Source organism: Quercus lobata, chromosome 6, assembly GCF_001633185.2.
Source record: "Quercus lobata isolate SW786 chromosome 6, ValleyOak3.0 Primary Assembly, whole genome shotgun sequence".
In the NCBI taxonomy this organism is placed as follows: domain Eukaryota; kingdom Viridiplantae; phylum Streptophyta; class Magnoliopsida; order Fagales; family Fagaceae; genus Quercus; species Quercus lobata.
Genome location: NC_044909.1, coordinates 33049388 through 33065937, shown reverse-complemented (window position 1 = coordinate 33065937; position 16550 = coordinate 33049388). Strand labels below are relative to the sequence as shown.

Genomic DNA, 16550 nt, shown 5'->3' with positions numbered 1-16550 from the left:
AACCACAGCTCGGGCCACCTATCTCCTTGGATAGTTTAGCATCGTGTGAGGAGTTGGAGAGGGTTATCATTGGTAAGGATGTGGATAAATACTTTTAAGTTGGGATTCAACTCCTAATTGAAGATAAGAAGCAACTGGTAGACTTTTTGAAGGGAAATTTGGATGTTTTTGCTTGAAGTGCATACAAATCACCTAAGATTGATCCCGAGTTTATCTGCCACCACTTGAACGTTAATCCCAAGGCTATCTTGAAGAAACAATTGCCTCAGCGTTCGTTTAAAGAACACGTTGAGGCTGTTAAAGATGAGGTCTGTAAGCTTAAACAGGCTGGGGCAATCAAAGAGATCTTCTACCCTAAGGGGTTGCCTAATACTGTAGCAGTAAAGAAGAAATTAGAAAAGTGCAGAGTGTGTGTGGATATCACAGATCTCAACAATGCCTGTCCAAAGGACCCGTTTCCTGTCCCGAGAATAGATCAGTTAGTTGATGCAACGTATGGACATCCTAGGATGAGTTTCATAGATACGTTTCAAGGCTACCATTAAATCCCACTGGCGTTGCTCGACCAAGAGAAAACAGCCTTCCTTACCCTAACAGAAAATTACCACTAGAGAGTAATGCCGTTTGGACTCAAGAATGCAGGGTCTACATATTAAAGAATGGTGACTAGAATGTTCAAGAGCCAATTGGGAAAGAATGTGGAGGTGTACATTGATGATATGGTAGTTAAGAGTAAAGAAGAGTCTAGGCAATCTTAAGAAAGCACAAGCTACGCTTAAATGCTTCTAAGTGTTCTTTTGGTGTAGGGTCCAAAAAGTTTTTAGGCTATATGATCACCCATCAGGGAATTGAAGTTAATCCCGACCAGATTAAGGCTATTCACGGGTTGCATCCTCCTCGTAATTTGAAAGAAGTTTAGCATCTTACTTGAATGACAATAGCTTTGAACCAGTTCATATCAAGGTCCGTAGAGCGGTGTAGACCATTCTTTCAGCTATTGCATAAATGAAAGGATTTTTCTTGGTCCAAGGAGTGTGATAGGGCTTTTGAGGAGTTAAAGCCGTATTTAGTTCATCCACCAGTCTTGTCTAGGCCAAAGAAAGAGGAGGTTTTGTGTGCATATGTGGCTATTGCCCAACATGCAATGAGTTTGGTCTTGATATGGCTGGATGAAGGAATTCATAGACCGGTGTACTTGTTAGCAAATCCCTCCAAAAGGCCAAAGTCGGGTATCTCCATTTAGAAAAGGCAATTCTTGCTATCATCCATACCACTAAGAAGCTGCCCACTATTTCCAAGCCCACACCGTCATCGTCTTGACCCAGTTACCCTTACAAGCATTGCTTTGAAGGTCAGATTATACAGGAAGAGTGGCAAAATGGGGAACTATGCTTGGTGCATTTAACATTAAGTATCTGCCCCAAATGGCTATGAAAGGCCAAATTTTGGCGGATTTGGTAGCAAAATTTACCGAGGAGTTAGGCGACTCAGAGGAAGGAGTAAAGCCCGAGGAAGCATTAAGAGTGAGTTTAGTGGAAGTTCAGCAAGTTTGGCAACTATTTATGGATGGCACAACCAACTAGAAACCAGAAAGGATCAGGGATAGGAATTGTAATGATCTCACCAAATGGAATTACTTTAGAAAAATCTCTGAGGCTTGGCTTTTCAGCAACAAATAACGATGCAGAATATGAGGCTCTACTAGCAGGGCTGATTGCTATGCAGAAACTTAAAGGTAAGGTTGTCAGAGCACATTGTCATTCAAGACTCATAGTGGGACAAGTTCGGGGTGATTTCAATTTTCAAGGCTAAAGACCCGAGGATGCTTTGGTACTTGAATCAGGTTAAACGTTTGTCTAGGGGCTTTCATTCTTTTATGCTTGAACAGGTTCCACGGAGTAAAAATTCTCACGCTAATTCGTTGGCAACTCTAGCTACTACAAGTAGGGAGAATCTTCCTAGGATCATACTTGTGGAAGATTATGCATTACCCACTTACAACATACCGGTTCCCATTGGGGTTCACTTTATGCGAATGGGCCCTAGCTGGATGAATCCATTATTTATGTTCCTCAAGAAAGGAATATTACCCGAGAGGCAAAAAAAAGTTCGTAGGAAGGCACTGAGGTTTTGGTTATTTGAGGATCAAAAACTATACAAACATTCATACTCGAGACTGTACTTACTGTGTATTCATCCTGAGGCAGTGGAAATATTGCTGGAAGAGTAATTCCGAGGAAAGGAACTATACGAAGAGGACTTGTTTAACTAGTAAGGAGTTCGCGATGATACTACTGATGAAGATATCAAGGATTCCTACTTAACCTCAAGAAGGCCGAGAAATTGGAATGAAGGAAGCATGGTGCAATCCCTCGGGAGACAAAGGTAACTTGGTTCTGAATAAGGAAGAGAAGAAAAAGGAAGGACAAGGCAACCATTCCCTCCGCATTAAATGCACTGCAACCATTTACCTGGCCACATTAATGGAGAAATGACCATGAATAGTGTCCTTCATAGCTCATATTTTGTTGTACAAAACTTCTAGCAAGGTCTTGACGGGATAAGTATCAGAAAATCTGATCTCAACCCACCAGGTGTAAGATCTAGATGCATCCTTTCTAATTTATATAAAGCCAAGGAGCACCTGGATCAAGGGGGACTGGAGATGGAGGGGAGAAAAACAAAAGAAAGAGAGAAACCATTCAGTTGTACTTTCATCCTCGGACTAAACCCGAGGACGAACACTTTGCTAATTTCTACGCTATTTCTAATTGAATATTTCCACTTCGCATAGAAAATTTAATTCTGATCTTTGTTTCATGTTGCACAATGGGTATTTCAAGGTTGACCTTGCATTCAATCTCTATAAATTCATTGTGTGAGTGAACTGTATCTTAATTAAAACCAGTCTTAATTAACTGATCTACCTTTCGCCCCCCCCCCCCCACACACACACACACATATATATGTATGTATGTAAGCATGCATGTATGTATGTATGTATGTGTGTGTGGGTGGGTGGAACTGTGTACATTTTTGAAATTTTCCTTAGTATATATATAATTATTTTAACATTTTCAAAATTTTTCTTACAAAAATAAGAGTTGGCCCTCCAAGTATTTGAATTAGTCTAATGATACTCTTAAAAAAAATGATCTAATCTATATATATATATATATATATATATATAATATTAATATACAAAACTTAGAGAAAGTCTAATTAAAATTTCAAATTAGAGTCCGATTTCGCACCATGTGTCCTAAATTATTTATTTGTAGAGAGAGTTTTATTTCCTAATTTTAAAATCAAATATGGGACCACATCATAAATATTCATTCAAATGAGTTATTAAGTACAAAAACCAAAGAGTTTAAAATAAAGAAATAGTAAAAAAAAATGCTTTACAATAACAAAAATTAAGAAGTAATTAAATATATATATATATATATATATACATAGACAGTTTATGTGAGGGCATGACTAGATCCACGGCCCAAAAATGACTCGAACAATGGCCTAATAAGCTCACCACAATAGATTTGTTAGAGAATGGGTTGGATTTTGATCACTTAACAAGTTAAAGTTAATCACAATGAGATAAGAAGCCAATGAAATGATTAAGACAATAAATTATGAAGAAAAGAGGCTCCTTGGTCAGGCTCGAGGAATGTCTATTTTATATATGTGTGTTTCTTTCTCACTTGCATAAATATTTCAGTTCTTTGTTACAAGGTCTTTTCCTTCTTCTTTTGTTTCGATCCCCACACATGAATCTTAATTTTGTTTTTATATTTAAACACAAATCATCCTAATCCTACACTTGGAGGGCTGAGATTGCATTCCTAGGATTTCAATCATTTGGAACATACTGGTAAGCTTTAACACTGCAATATTAACTATGACACCACAGTTCATGGTCATTTTCTCATTAATGCGGCCAAGGGAGTGGTTGTCTTGTATTTAATGCAGAGGGGATGGCTTCTGCACTCTTCTTCATTCATCCTTCTCGTATCTTGGGCCGAGTTTGCTTTCTTCCCTTTGTGATGTTTCAACTTCATGCACCTCACACAACTAATGCTTGTCCCCGAGGTCCGAGGTGTATACTTGGAAATAATCTTGGCTACCCATATAAATTGGATTAGGGATCCTTGTCCTCACATTTTACATTTTATAACTAATAATATTCTTACAAGACTTTTTAAAGAGTTATCAAAATATAAGAATATCTATCAATAGTATTTAAATTATATTTTATATATATATAAATATATATATATATATATATATATCTTATTATATATTAAGTGTATCTATTTATATGCATGAGGTTACAAACTAGTAGTTATAGGGGGAGTTTGGTTCAGCTTTTTGAACAAGTGCATAATGAAAAAGTGGAGTTTTTGTAAAAGTGCATAATGAAAAAAGTGGAGTTTCAAAAAGTTGAGTGTTTGGTAAAAACTGTTAAAAAGTGCATAATGAAAAAGCTGAGTGTTTGGCTAGCACTTATAAAAGTGGCTTTTTGAGAGATAAATGACCAAAAAGGACAATGTATATATAAGGGAATTTATTTCATACTTTTTTTTTTTTTTTTATGTGAGTTTGTTTCATACTTAAATCAATTTTTCTCTTTCTAAAAAAATTATTTTTTTTCTTACCAATATTAGCTAATAATAACCTACCACTTAAGATTTATTGTGAAAGTATTGTAAAAATATTGTGATAAAAATTGATAGTAATTTTAATTTTAACATACTATTAAAATTATTTTTTTCTCTTTCTAAAAAAATTATTTTTTTCTCACCAATATTAGCTAATAATAGCCTACCTTAAAATTTATTGTAAAAATATTGTGAAAATATTATGATATAATTTCTTTTTCTCCCTTTTTTTTCTCTCCACACACGTGGCTCTACTTCCTTTTTTTTTTCTCCTCTTTTTTTCTCATCCACCCACGTAACCACACTCTTTTCTTTTCCTTTTTCCTTCTTTCCTCTACCATCTTCAGTCCAGAACATTCCCAGCTCTCTTTCTTTTCTTTTTTCTTTTTTGCCTCTTAGCACTTCGGTCCAGAACACAGCTCTGCTTCTTCTTCTTTTCTTTTTCTTTTTTCCTCTTAGCACTTCGGTCCAGAACATAGCTCTGCTTCTTCTTCTTTTTTTTTCTTTTTTTTCCTCTTAGCACTTCAAATCGGAACACATCGGAACCATCGGAACCAACGCCAGAACTCATCCTTTATTCTTTTTTTTTCACACTCCAGAGAAGAAGATGATGATGATGATGATGACGAAGATGAAGATGAAGATGATTGAAACATAAGGATTTTGGGATTTTGGGTTTTTTTTTTCTATGGATTTTGGGTTGATTTTGAGTTGGGTTTGGGATGGGTTTTCCGGATTTGAGTTGATTTTAAGTTGTTTTTGTGTTGATTTTGAGTTATTTTTGGTTTGGTTTTGTTGATTCTGTGTTCGGAATATCAAAGGTTGAAATGGGTTTTGTTGATTGTGGGGGTAGACCGGTGAAGAAGCAGAGGAAGACGAAGAGGAAGAAGACGAAGAAAAAAGACACAGATGAGAGATGAGGGCGTGAGAGAACTGATGGGTATTTCGGTATTTTTCAGGTTTGCAACGGTAATATACAAAACGCGCATAGCGCGTTTTCATTTATGGACCCCTGAGGGTCCATAATCCCTTCCGCATTTGTTCTCAGTTTTTTCTCAATGCTCAAAACGCAACTTTTATAAAAAAGTTGCGTTTTGAGTTTACCAAACGCAAAAGTTGGTTGAGCTTTTTTCAAAACGCGCTTTTTGGGCTCAAAAAGCCGAAACAAACGGGCACATAGAGACAAAACTATATTTTTCTCAATTTTATTTTTTATTGTAAAATGTGCTATTATATTTTAAATATTTGATAAAATTTGGCACCAAATATGTTTAGATCTATCTTTTTCGACCTATTAAGTGGCGATTAACAAGTCATTGACTCATTAAAAAAATCATTTGACTAAAACTGCACATAAAATGTCTATTTAGTTGCCACATAATAGGTTAGAGTAAATATAGTTTCAATATGTTTGGAACCTAACTTATTCCTCCAAATTTTGGATAATTCATGTTTTTGAAAATTTCATTAGTTCAATTCAAATATTTTTTACTTAGTTTAGTATACAATTTAATAATTTGTATTGAAAATGAAACTTTTTAAGAATTGCAAAATGAAAATGGTAAAAAATAAATTTACTTTATGAAAAATTGCCACCAAATATAATTTTGATTGAAAATACTAAACTCTTTTTCTTTATTTTTGAGCATGTGTATGTATATAAATAACTTATCAAATAAAAAAGTGATTGTATAAAATATAAATATGTATGTGTGTAGTTGTCTTAATAAATATATTAGTGCAGCAATTTAACCCTTTAAACAAAAATTCCTGACTCAGCTCCTATATATGTGTGTACCCCATGCACCATGACTAAAGTGTTCTGATCTCACCCAAAAAAAAAAAAAAAAAAGAGGTCTGTGTGTGTGAACCATGCAGCACGACTAAAGTATACAGATATTAACCACAAAAAAAAATAAAAAAATAAAAAAAATAATGTATACATGGTATAATGTAAAGGCAATCTAAAAGAGAACATCTGACTCTCCATTCCAATAATTAATTAGCAAAAAAAAATAAAAATAAAAATAAAGGCATCTGGCATGGCTTAAATTTTAATTAATTTGTGACAGCAAAACCCACACCGTCCTTTTGATAAACAATTCTTCAAATGACTACAACCCAAAGACAAAACGAAAATGAAAGGAATCCATTGCAAAAAAAAAGAAAAGAAATGTCAACTTAATTATTGCGGCGTTGAGTAGGCAACAGCTCCAAAAATAATTACATCCCAGGCTTTCCAGCTAATTGAACTATTAGATTCCTATGTTATTCTACTATTTGAATCATTAAGAAACAGAAAATTCCTTAATAATTTTTTTAAAAAAAAAGAGCTCATATTCATGCTCTTCCTCTCCAAATCAAAGTTTGGAATGATGATGTATTTATACGTGTTTGTATTCCATTTTTATAAGATTCCCATCACCATCTTGCACCGGAAAGTCGTCGTTCAAGTTGGAAAGAGAATCAAAACTACTGCAGGCCAGCAATATAGGCCGGACTAGATACACACACCCACTGATGATATATGATCAAGACACAAAAGTTTGTATCCATTTGGGCCCAACTCTTATAGGCCGTCCCTTTTTAACTCCACAACTGCAACTTGCGACTTTGTGACCTCTTTGACAAAATTGTGGGGGGCCCACTAGGTCGGCCGATGACTCAGTCCGGATAATGTGCCCACCACTTAAATCGATCCGGTGGGGGTGTTATTCTCAAGGAAGAAAATGTATCTACATAGTGCAACCGTGAATTAATGTTGGCTGAGACAACTCAAAACAGCTTTGATAACCGGCATAGTGCGGTGGCCGCCGCAATGACACCGCCAATGAAATTTGCTGATGTGTCACGTCTACCCGCCGACACTGCAACTGCGGATGGGAATTGTCCATTTGTTGACTTTACACTGCAACCAACACCGCACAACTAATTCAATATCAATTAAAATTAAAACGTGTGACAGATACTTAGTTGTATAACAAATAAAAATGAGTTCCTATTACTTCAACTCGTATAGAGTTTGTTCTTAACACAAAATATGAACCGGTGTGTTTGACATATATATTTATCTATCCCAAAAGAAAAATATCAATCACCATCTAAAATGGTCCTAACTTTATAAATTCCTCATCATGAGAATAATATGTTTTCGATTGAAAACGTGAGGACCATCTCTTGTGGTTAAAATTCGAAACTGGACCCCTCTGCCCTATATGATCTGATCTCCCACCGGCCTCCCGAATAAAGGCTAGATATTCGAAGGTCAACATTTCGTTTGTACAAAACTGTGGTGTTTTTTTGTATAGGCAGCATCTCGCAAAAGAAGTATCAACCCAATACTATATACATATTCTTCTTTTTCCACTTTTTTTTTTTTTTTCTTGACAAATAGCTTGAGCATATTGTTAAACTTAAACCATATTTATTAACAATTATTATAGTAATAATACAGATACTATCCTACAGTTTGTATGAGGAGTAAAGACGTGCTTAACCGCGCGTGTGATAAGACTAATATAAAAAAATTCATACCTAGTGGACGGTACCGGGCAGAAGGTGATAACGTAGTCCGCGGATGCACATGTGAAGGTACTGGTGCCGTCATCGTAAGCATAGCTGTAGGCGTATGGGCACGCATTCTTAAAGAACTCCGAGTAAGAGCTGGGTTTACACGTGGCAGGAGTTGCGTAGGCCCCACTGCAACAATACTGTGGGTCCCCAAAAGCCTCGCACGCGCTCTTACACGCCACGCTCCCGTCGCTGCTGCTGGTGCTCAAAACTTTGAGCTCCGTGGGACAAGCGGTGTTCAAATCAGCTACGCAACCAGTTGCGGTGCAGTTCCCTTCGGTTCCGCCTTGGGGCACAACCGTCATAGGGAGGTTATAACCGTCGACGAGGCTGACGTCATAGTAGTCAAGACCGTTATAACCGTTTAAAGTGAACTCGACTAGAGTGGCTGGTGGGGCGGCTCCACCACCTGAGCATTCTAACGTGGAGGAGCCACAATCGCCTGTGACGCACGAGAATTTCCCTGTGGTGGAGTCTTGGGTGCAATAGGTTCGACCCCATAAGCGGCCTGACCAGGAGGCTGGTATGTCGAGTGTGTTCGACTCGCCTGGTTGGAGCGGGAAGCCGGTTGTGGAGAGTTGTGCGGTTCCGGCGTTTGATAAAATTCCTGGCCATACTGTGTAGCTGCACTTGTTTATGATTGTAAATGTTGCTGAATACACACCTGCATAAAGGAAACAGAGAGTATAATTAAACAAGTCGTGTTCATGTCAGACTTATAATATACTTGTAACTCGATATGACACGAACATGACATACATGTGGAAAGATTGTGTTACCTGAGAAGATTTGGAGGAGAGAAACAGAAAGCAGAATGATAGAAGTTTGGACAGAGGCCATTTTGGGACAAAAAGGAAAATGAAGTGTTTTATAGCAGTTGGTATTTTTTAAGAGAACTAGTGTCTGTTTTGCAAAATGCGGGAGAGATTTAAAAACAGAATGTAATGAAATTGGGTGTGATTTATAGGCTTTGGAAAGCGAGACCCCGGCCATCATGTGCTAATTAAAGGGCTTGTGGGGACAGGATCAGGAGTAGGACCCACAGTGCACATGGCTGCACGAAGTTCATTTTAGGTCGGCAAGCAGAGAAGATTTTTTTTCTATATTTTTTATTTTTTATATTTTTTTAGGAATTGGGCTTAATTTGCTGATTGGGAAAAAAAAAAAGACGCCCTTTCAGCAAAAGCCAGGTTAATAAAGAACGAACGATGATTAAACGGCAGTGTTTCTGAGAGGAGTGACATAGAGATTCTCCATTACATGGATTACACAGTTGTTTTCGATCTCTCAGTCTGGGTCGGCTACAAACTTGTATGTATATACTGACTACAAACTTGCAATCCACGACATTTCCGTTATTCACATGCGCTTCTTTTCCTGGCTACCTCGAGATCCCTTTTTTCTGTTTCTGTTTCTGTTTTGTTTTGGTTTTTGTTGTTTTTGTTTTTTCTTTGCTCTTGTTATTACATGAAGGAATGAACAGGAAACAAGAGACAAACTCTGAAAAAGAGTTTCACTAGATACTCCTTGGATTAGATCTTGAGTTTCAATTGAGCTCATCTGGAGGGGATGGATCTTAATTCAAAGAAAGTGAAGGCTCGTTTGGTACGTTGTAAACAACCGTTTTTAGTTTTTTTAAAAATATATGTGTAACTCAAAAAGAATCTGAAAATACAAATAATATTGATTAAAAATTAAAACCATGTATTTAAGTTTATGTACAAATAGGCCTTGAACTTTTTGATACTTCTTTTATTTTTTTGGCTGAGAGTGAACTTTTTAATCTAAAGGTTGTGTTTGAATATTATTTATTTTGCTAAAAACTAAAAATAATAAAAAAATAATATTTGATTACTGTTAATACTAAAAATACTGTTTATATGCTTGATTCATGAATCCAAAAGCATACTAAGACTATACAGTGCACCTTGATAAACTTTTGAACAAAACCAAAGCATGCTTATGTATTCCACATATGGATTTTTACGGTCCACATATTATTATGAAAGCAATGATGTATATAATGCTTGAGATAATTAGCTTGAGGCTCTCCAACAATAGTTATAAAACCAACCCATTTTGCAAATTGCGGCCTAAGTTAAATGAATCCGAGCTAGTCTCAATCTGGACAATGTTCTACCAGTACCACCATGACATGTTGGGCTTCTGATTGTCTAATTAGAATCCTTGTCAACATTTTTTTTTATTTTTATTTTTTTATTTAAGAGAATAATGATAACCATGCTGAAGTTAACTGATTAACGTGACCAAATACTCTGTTGACCTGTATATTTCCTTTGCACATACGGAACAAAAAGACCAATAAAAATCAAAGTAATAAGGGAACAAGAGTTTAATAATAAATGGTTCTTTCAACGCGCCTGCCCCTTCGAAGAATGAAAGAGGCTTCTTTGCACTGTCATATGAAAAAATCTAGTACCTCTAAGCAGCAAAAATCATAGAACACCGTCATATAAAAATATCTTGGATGTAAGCAACTTGACAATCTTGCTAACATGGTCAGAGTTTTAAAACAAGCAAGCAACTTCGACAGTCTAACTAAACAAGACGTGGGACAGACATAGATGAGGTCGGTTCGGCAGTATATGTCCTCTGCGAAACCAAAGGGACCAGAGAGACACTTCGAGACTCCCAAGGTTCAGACAAATGCAATGCTGCCTCATTGGTTACGTCAAAAGGTGCTTAATTCGAGGAGTCGAAATTGATTTACCACAAAAGCCCAGACCGTGAAAATTATTCGCGTGTGACAGAGAAACTGGAGCTCAACAAACTTGCATCAATGGAAATAAAGCTCAACAAACTTTGCAAGTTGCAACAAATTGGGGAAAATTTTTTTGCAACCGAGTGTACTATCAAAATTTCAATTACTTTTCCCACTGATTCGTAAATGACATTACACACCATTAAAAGCATTGCACATTGCCTTAAAAACACAGCTGTATAGTGAGCCTTTTATTCCAAAAAAAAAAAAGTCACAATAGCAAGATTACATTGACACTATTATATGCATGATCACAAAAGTCAGGGCCATGGAAGGTCTCCATTTGAGACTATCTTGAGACCATCTATTGATCTTGAGACCATCTATTGAGAAGCAAACAGGTACACTGATGGGCTAGAACTTTCAACAGAAACGTAAACCTTCTCTTTTATACATGTCCTTCCTTTTTGTTTGACTGTATAGTGTAATCTAACCAACTTCAGACTAACTTGAAATTTAAGCACTTATAGATGAGATAGTATTGATCTCTAATTTTCTTAAGAAAAAAAATATAATCCAATAGTGGTTTTCTCAAAATGCACATCCAAAATTAAAAGACATTGAGAAGCCAAATGTCACACCGTGTAGAACTTAAACCCAACCCATATATATATGTCCTACCAATGCAAAAACTTAATTGCACTAGAACTTAGACGGAACTCAACTTTTACAATTAGCTTCATCAGAATCAAGAAGCAATGCAGGATCAAAACTTAATTGCACTAATACTCCAGAGAACAACTTAATTCCTACAAGCTCTTTTATTCAAGAAGCCTCAAACAATTCAGAAAAGAAAAGGAGGCTATAACAAGTTTGAAGAAGCAAACAAAGGAGAGGAACAGAGGAACAAATCTACGGACGCAAACAAAGGAGAGGAACCATCTGTGTCGCCAAGCTCATTGTAATCAGGTGAATTGGCAATTAGGCAACATTGAGGCAATGCCCCAAAATGCTAAGGCTATATAAATCCTAATAACTTACATACCTATAGTCATCGACTCAGACTCTGAAGCCTAATCAGTAATCACTCCAGTTGATAATATCTCTCAAGTTAACTTCATTCGACCATGCTTTTTAACTGCTTGTACATATTTTCCAGCATAAAATCTTCCAATGGTTTTAGATTGTTTACTTGCATAAAATTTGTTTACATTTGACCAATCCCTTGTTAGAGAATATATCATAATGCCTTACACAATTAACAAAGTACAACAAATAGATTTCTGACAAACCCCATTATATGTGTAATGCATGTTACAATGATATTGATATTGCAACTTTGAACAACAAGAGACTAGAATGGTGAGGGGTAGTTCTTAAAATAAAATATTCTTGGCTGTTTGGCATCTAATAAAATATTCATGGCTGTTTGACATCAAATAGATTTCTGACAAACCCCATATGTGTAATGCATGTTACAATGATATCAATATTGCAACTTTGAAAAACAAGACAGACTTGAATGGTAAGGAGTAGTTCTTAAAATAAAAGATTCATGGCTGTTTGGCATCAAATATTTCTTTTAGCCTTTCTAGTCTCACTTTTTCTAGGTACTATACCTTAAACAACTTTCAATTATGTTAACAAAAATGCTCAATTGGCAACAATTAGACCACTAATGAAATCATGTAGTAACACCACTAACACTATAACAGAACAATACTATGCACACTTTTTCTTTCTTTTCTTTTTTTGATAGGGTTGTCTATGCAAAAATTAACAGTTTTAGATATATTAGATAAAATAAAAGCGAGATGAAGATTAGAACTGCTCAATTAGAAAGTTACACCGCAGTCATTAATAAGAATACCCTAATTCTTATCTTAACCACCACACATCTGTGTGCCATGTAGACTGGAAAATTTGCTGATCAAACAGCCAGTCACTTAAAACCAACACAAAATCAAAATCCCATTTAGCCAAAACATCCTATGAATAACCCACCAAATTTAATAGTAAAAGGTGAATATGTGCTATTACTCTTTTTGAAAGAGTCAAACCACTAATGAAAGCATGGAGCAACACCAATAACACTACAACAGAACAATACAATGCAAACAGTAACAATGCCAGATATATTAGATAAAAGAAAAGCTAGATAACGATAAGAACTGCTCAATTATGAAGTAAAGCCACAGGCCCACAGTCATGATAAAGAAGCCCTAATTTTAATCCGAACCACCACATATATCTGCGTGCTATGTAGGCCATAAAATTTGCTGATCAAAAAGCAGCTTGATCACCAACTTAAAAACCAACACAAAATCAAAAATCCATTTAGTCAAAACATCCTATGTATAAGGGAAACCACTAATGAAAGCATGGAGTAACACCAATAACACTATAACAGAACAACAATATGCAAAAATTAACAATGCCAGATTTATGAGATATAGAAAAGGCTAGATAAACTGCTCAATTAGAAAGTTATGCCGCAGTCATTAATAAGAAAACCCAGATTCTTATCCAAAACAACACAATATCTGTGTGCTGTGTAAACCGGAAAATTTGTTGATCAAACAGAAGCTTGATGACCAACTTTAAAAACCAACACAAAATATCAAAAACCCATTTAGCCAAAACATCCTATGTATAATCCACCAGATATGAAGGTAACCAAATGAGAATATGTACTATTACTCTTTTTTCTTTTTGGTTTTGTTTTCTTGTTATTCAAGAAGCGGTAGTTTCCTCAGGACACTCTCTCGCAAAATGCCCTTGCTTCCCACAATGAAAACAGCCTCTTCCGCCTCCGGCACCGCCTCCACGGCCGCCGCTGCTGCCTCCGTGGTTGCGGCAATCCCTTGCCAGGTGCCCGATTTCCCCACAATTATAGCATGCGCCGCCACCGCCGCCACCACCACCACCGGTGTTTTCCTTACAGTCCCTAGCCATGTGCCCGTAGCCACCACAATTATAGCAGCCCCCACCGCCACCGCCACCACCACCGGAATTGTTTCCTCGTGGACAGTCCCTAGCCATGTGCCCAACCTCACCACAACTGAAACAGCTACCGCCGCCGCCGCTTCCTCTGTTACAATCCCTAGCCATGTGGCCAGTATCACCACAATTGTAACAACCAGCACCACCACCGTTACGCCTGTCTCCGCCTCTCCAACCACCGGCGAATCCGCCTCCGCCGCCGCCGCGTCCGGACCTGTTGTTGCCCTGGATGGATGATCCGTTAGGGCCAGTGACATTGACCGCCTTGGTCCTCTCGTTCTCGCCCAACTCGATATCGAACTCGACAAGCTCGCCCTCAGCCAAGCTACGGAAGCCGTCGGATTGGATCGCGGATTGATGGACGAACAGATCGTCGCCTCCTTCATCGGGGGTGATGAACCCGAAGCCTTTCGAGTCATTGAACCACCGGACCACACCAGTCGACCTGACCTCCGCCATTGGATCGAAAACCCTAACCCTAACCCTAGCTATAGTATAATCAGAATAGTGAATAGAATGTGAAGGGATCGGAGAAATCTAAGTATGAGCGCCCTTATATATTACCCCCAAAACCCTAATAGCCTCCGCTTCGTTAATTCCCTGCTCTTTGCCTTTGGCGCTTCCTCTTTTATGTTTGGAATTTCTCTTTTTACCCTTTATATTTTGATTATTTTCATTTTGGTCCCTTTTTATATAATTATTTTTCAATTTTTGTGGGTGGTGTAACCAACAATCATGACAAATGTTTCAATTAAAAATAGGCATGTATGCACATCATCAAAGTTAATTATTTCTTCTTTCTCAAAAAAAAAAAAAAAAAGTTAATTATTTCTTCTTCTTTCTTTTTCTTTTCTTTTTTTCCCTAAAAAATCATTTCTTTTTTCTTAATTTTTTTAACTCAAATTACTATTCTAATTTGGTTTGGATTTTTTTGGGGAGCAGAAGAAAAGGTATTTTCTTGACATGATATGGAATGAAAGTTCGTATTGAAAAAGTAATTTGATATTATTTATTAATCTAGGAATATAATCAAAAGATGAAACTTTATAAATAAGTATTGTTATAAAGGACTTAATAGTTTTGGCCCAAGCGTCCTCCAACTTGAAAAGAAGAGAAGACTCTTAATAAGAATATGAGTGGGGTTTCTCTGAAGTTTGAAGGGTAATTTGGTAATTTTATTTTTTGATTGAGAGATACCTATCTTTGTAAATTGAGATTTTGCTTTCATTTTTTAGTGTGGGGACTATTGGGATTGTGGGATTTGTTTATGTCTTTGTCTATGAGTTTGGTTTTTGGGATTTGGAAATAAGGTTATAATTTATACCGTTGTTCGTGGGCCTTGGTTGGCATTGCTTATGTACATAGGCTTGGAGTTGCCAAACCATGTTAAATATTGTTATATCTTGTGATTATTTTATATTATTTGGCGTGTGAATGCAACTTTGCTAGCCCCAAATTATAACAATAATTAAAAGGAAGGATCTTAATTTTAAATTAAAAATAAAAATACCCTGATTGTCTTACTATTTGATAAATACAATTAGTCTATACTATAATACCTCTTATACACATATATTTATGGGTAAATTATACTTTTCACTCTTGAAATTTAGTGTAGTTTTGTTTTGATCCCTTAAATCTAAAAAGTTTGAATTTGATCCTTAATTTTTTTTTTTTTTAAATGAATAATTTGGTTCCTTCATCTAATTTTCCATTTGCCTTACCAAAGGAATTTGAGAAACCCTATTTTTGAGAGATCAAAATTGAAACAACATATTAAAGGGACAAAAATAGTACGAATCATATATCTAAGAGACCAAAATCGATTCAACCCAATTTTAGATAACAAAACTGAATCGAACTGTAGACAAAGTAACAAAATTGTTTCATTTTTTAAAATTTTATGGACTAAATCCAAACTTTTTAAAATTGCAATGGTCAAAAATTGAACTTACTTCAAATTTCAGGGATCAAAATTATAATTTTCCCTATATTTATATGTGCTAACTACTTGTATGTAGATACCCTTCCATTGGGGTTTATAATTTAGATGATTGGTTCAATGCATGAAGCAATTTTATGTCAGATGAACAGAGACTCACGCTTTGTTTGTTTTGATTTGAAGACATTGTGTAAAGATAGTTTTTCCTATTTTCCAGTATTTAGTAGCATTAGAAAAAATTAGTCAAAAGAAAACTATTTTTAGTCAACAAAAAACTATTATTAGTCAACATAAAAATTATGACTTATTTTTAGAGATTATTTTCCACTATTTTTTTTTTTTTTTTTTTTGGAAAACAGTTCTATCTCATAGTAAGCTAAATAAGAGAAGTTAAGAGATTATTTTTCAACTCATTTAAGGTTGATACCAAGCATAGGAAAATGAGATAGTTTTATAGAAATTATTTTGTTGGAAAATAACTAATTTTCTAAAAAATATCATTGTTGAAACAAATAGAGCGTCAAGAATTGTGATGTTTCAAGAGTAGGAATATAAGACCTGTGAGCTGTGACATATCAAGGGTCAAGTCTCACAACATCTCATTTTCAGTAAATTAGCATACAAAAGACAGTAGGGAGTAACAAAAAGTTAT

The 16550-nt window shown here is 35.9% G+C and overlaps 2 protein-coding genes across 2 annotated transcripts; both read right to left on the bottom strand.

Annotated features, from left to right (window-relative positions):
* Window positions 1–6823: 6823 nt before the first annotated feature.
* LOC115995417 (thaumatin-like protein 1) lies at window positions 6824–9210 on the bottom strand. The gene is made up of 3 exons (XM_031119973.1): window positions 9011–9210; window positions 8196–8895; window positions 6824–7569 (listed from the first exon to the last, which is right to left on the bottom strand). Exons 1-3 carry the CDS (start codon window positions 9069–9071, stop codon window positions 7437–7439), a joined length of 894 nt encoding a protein of 297 aa, XP_030975833.1. The 5' UTR covers window positions 9072–9210; the 3' UTR covers window positions 6824–7436.
* A 4185-nt stretch (window positions 9211–13395) lies between these two features.
* LOC115995418 (cold shock protein 1-like) lies at window positions 13396–14702 on the bottom strand. Its single transcript, XM_031119974.1, has one exon. It carries the CDS (start codon window positions 14413–14415, stop codon window positions 13687–13689), a length of 729 nt encoding a protein of 242 aa, XP_030975834.1. The 5' UTR covers window positions 14416–14702; the 3' UTR covers window positions 13396–13686.
* Between the last annotated feature and the right edge of the window lie 1848 nt (window positions 14703–16550).

Excerpts from the sequence above, each read along its gene's own strand:
- LOC115995417 (XM_031119973.1), bottom strand. The coding sequence starts at position 9,071 with ATGGCCTCTGTCCAAACTTCTATCATTCTGCTTTCTGTTTCTCTCCTC. Across the intron at positions 8,896-9,010 it reads TCTCCTCCAAATCTTCTCAG|GTGTGTATTCAGCAACATTT; the intron begins GTAACACAATCT and ends TCCTTTATGCAG. Across the intron at positions 7,570-8,195 it reads TGCCCGGTACCGTCCACTAG|TGTAAAGTCAACAAATGGAC; the intron begins GTATGAATTTTT and ends TGTTGGTTGCAG.
- LOC115995418 (XM_031119974.1), bottom strand. The coding sequence starts at position 14,415 with ATGGCGGAGGTCAGGTCGACTGGTGTGGTCCGGTGGTTCAATGACTCG.